The following is a 2,830-nucleotide window of genomic DNA, read 5'->3' on the forward strand; positions in this document are numbered from 1 at the left end:
TCACCTCCAACGCCATGATCAACGTGAGTCCCCATCCCGAGGATCCCACAGTGGGAAAAGCCCCCACTCCCATGCTGAGCGCCGTTTCCCTGCAGGCCTGCCGGGATTTCATGCTCCTGGCACAAACTCACGGGAAGAAGTGGCAGAAGTCGCTGCAGCAGGAGCGGGATCAGCGGATCCGGCTGGAGGAGACGCTGGAGCAGCTGGCCAAGCAGCACAACCACCTGGAAAGGGCTTTCCGGGGGGCTACGGTGCTCCCTGCCAGCACGCCCGGCACTGCAGGCTCTGGAAAAGGTGGGGAAGGACAAGCGCTGTGCCCGAGTGTCCCCCAGATGCTTCCCGGGATTTTCCGAGCCTGGCTCAGCTTCTCTCACTGTGCTGATCCCAAAGGATGTGTCTGTTCCAGCTCATCTCTGTAGCTAAGTGATTCTGGCATCCCCAACAGGGTCCAAACTGGCTCCTCTGAGCCTTATCCAACACCCCTCAGGGCTGGGGTGGGGATGATGGTGACAGGGAAGCCTTCAGCGGGAAACTGGGAATGATATTCCTTCCTCACCAGCCCTGTCCCCCTTCCCAGATCTGTGCTGCCCTGCCAAAGGTGACCTGAGTGATGAGGACGACGACAACAATGAGTTCTTTGACGCCCCGGAGATCTTCCCCATGCCCGACATCATGGGCCACAAGTGAGTTTTGGGGGAGAGGGGAATCCCCTCACTTCTCTGCCCTGCTTGGGAATGTTCACCCCCTTTCCTCCCTTCCCAGGAGAACTGGGAGCAACATCAGCGGCACCAGCAGTGACATCAGCCTGGATGAGCAGGTGGGATGGGGTTTTATGGCTTGGGGGTGCCCAAATTCCCATGGAAGGTGTTTTGTGGGGTCATAGGGATATAACAGCCTTTGTCTCCCCTCTCCCTAGTACAAGCACCAGGTTGAGGACACCAAGAAGGAAAAGAGAACCCGCATTCCCTACAAACCTAACTACAGCCTCAACCTCTGGAGCATCATGAAGAACTGCATCGGGAAGGAGCTGTCCAAGATTCCCATGCCAGTGAGCAGGGATGCCGCCAGCGGGCGGGCACGGGGCACCCTGGAACCCTCTTTTTTTGACCCGTTCCCTCTTCCAGGTGAATTTCAACGAGCCGCTGTCCATGCTGCAGCGGCTGACGGAGGACCTGGAATACCACGAGCTGCTGGATCGGGCGGCGCGGTGCGAGAGCTCCCTGGAGCAGCTGTGCTACGTGGCCGCTTTCACCGTGTCCTCCTACTCCACCACCGTCTTCCGCACCAGCAAACCCCTCGGCCAGCAGGTGGGGCCAGCTCCTCTCTGCCAGCCTTTCCTGGGCTGTTGGGATGGCCGGCACTGAGCTGTCCCCAATCCCGTGTCCAGGTGAGCCACCACCCGCCGGCTGCCGCCCACCACGCCGACTCCAAGAACGGCTGGACGCTGCGCCAGGAAATCAAAATCACCAGCAAATTCCGAGGGAAATACCTCTCCATCATGCCTCTGGGTGAGCACCCCAGGAGTGTGTGGGATTTTTGGGACCACCCGAGGCTCCAGGTGTGGTTCCCAGCACAATCTCCCTCCCTCAGGCACCATCCACTGCGTCTTCCACTCCTCCGGCAATCACTACACATGGAAAAAGGTGACGACCACGGTGCACAACATCATCGTGGGGAAGCTCTGGATAGACCAGGTAGGAAGTTGTGGATGGGAGGGGTAGGGAAGTGTGGGTCCCTGGGGAATGGGGCATGAGTGGGTCTGACTGTCCTTTCCCCTCCACAGTCAGGTGAGATTGAGATCATCAACCACAAGACAGGGGACAAGTGCATCCTCAAGTTTGTCCCTTACAGCTACTTCTCCCGGGATGTGGCAAGGAAGGTAGGGACACGGAGCCATGGGACACACCGGGCTGCTCATGATTCTGGTGTGTCCTGATGCAGGCTGTCCCCTCTCCCACCAGGTCACCGGGGAGGTGATGGACCCCTCAGGAAAGGTGCATTTTGCCCTGCTGGGCACATGGGACGAGAAGATGGATTGCTACAAGGTCCAGGTGGGAACAGGAGACAACGGAGCCGAGGCGCGGCCACGAGCCCACGAGGCTGAGGACAGCCGGGTGCTGCTGTGGAAGCGGAACCCACTCCCGTGAGTGGGGAAAACGGGAATGAGGGGCCCCGGGAGCAGGGCTGTGGGGCTGGCGCTGAGCCCCGTTCCTTGCCGTGCCGTAGGAAGTACGCAGAGAACATGTACTACTTCTCGGAGCTGGCGCTGACCCTGAACGCGCCGGAGAGCGGGACGGCCCCCACGGACAGCCGGTGGCGCCCGGACCAGCGCCTCATGGAGAACGGGAGGTGGGACGAGGCCAACGCCGAGAAGCAGCGGCTGGAGGAGAAACAGCGGCTCTCCCGCAAGCGCCGCGAGGCCGAGGCCACCCGCGCCACCGAGGACGGTAAGGCGCAGCTGTCAGACAGGGGTGTCCCCCCTGGGTGGCCCCCCCAGGCCCTCACCCCGCTGTGTCCCCCCCAGGGACACCCTACGATCCCTACAAACCGCTGTGGTTCGAGCGGAGGAAGGACCCGGTGACGCAGGAGCTGGCGCACGTCTACAAGGGGGGCTACTGGGAGAGCAAGGAGAAGCAGGACTGGAGCTTGTGCCCGGATATTTTCTGAGCCCGGCGAGGAGGAGGAGGAGCGGCGAGGGGGGAGGGATGAAGGCCAAGACCCCCCCTGTCCATCCGTCTGTCTTAACCGTGTGTCCCCGTGCCTCGCCGTGTGCGCCGGCCGGGCTTTGCCTTAGCCCACCCAAACTGACGTTGGGGAGCAGGAGCCAACA

The 2,830-nt window shown here is 61.5% G+C and overlaps 1 protein-coding gene across 1 annotated transcript in view; it reads left to right on the forward strand.

Annotated features, from left to right (window-relative positions):
* Positions 1–2,824, forward strand: part of OSBP (oxysterol binding protein) — a 3,883-nt gene extending 1,059 nt beyond the window's left edge. The window contains 12 exon segments of the mRNA XM_014309289.2: positions 1–23; positions 96–294; positions 578–683; positions 763–817; positions 917–1,048; positions 1,125–1,331; positions 1,385–1,508; positions 1,591–1,694; positions 1,784–1,879; positions 1,962–2,143; positions 2,227–2,447; positions 2,525–2,824. The exon segment at positions 1–23 is cut by the window's left edge and continues 12 nt beyond it. Of these exon segments, the coding sequence (XP_014164764.1) occupies positions 1–23; positions 96–294; positions 578–683; positions 763–817; positions 917–1,048; positions 1,125–1,331; positions 1,385–1,508; positions 1,591–1,694; positions 1,784–1,879; positions 1,962–2,143; positions 2,227–2,447; positions 2,525–2,667 (1,592 nt within the window). The 3' untranslated portion in view covers positions 2,668–2,824.
* The last annotated feature ends 6 nt before the right edge of the window (positions 2,825–2,830 follow it).

Source organism: Geospiza fortis, unplaced genomic scaffold (genome assembly GCF_000277835.1).
Source record: "Geospiza fortis unplaced genomic scaffold, GeoFor_1.0 scaffold450, whole genome shotgun sequence".
In the NCBI taxonomy this organism is placed as follows: domain Eukaryota; kingdom Metazoa; phylum Chordata; class Aves; order Passeriformes; family Thraupidae; genus Geospiza; species Geospiza fortis.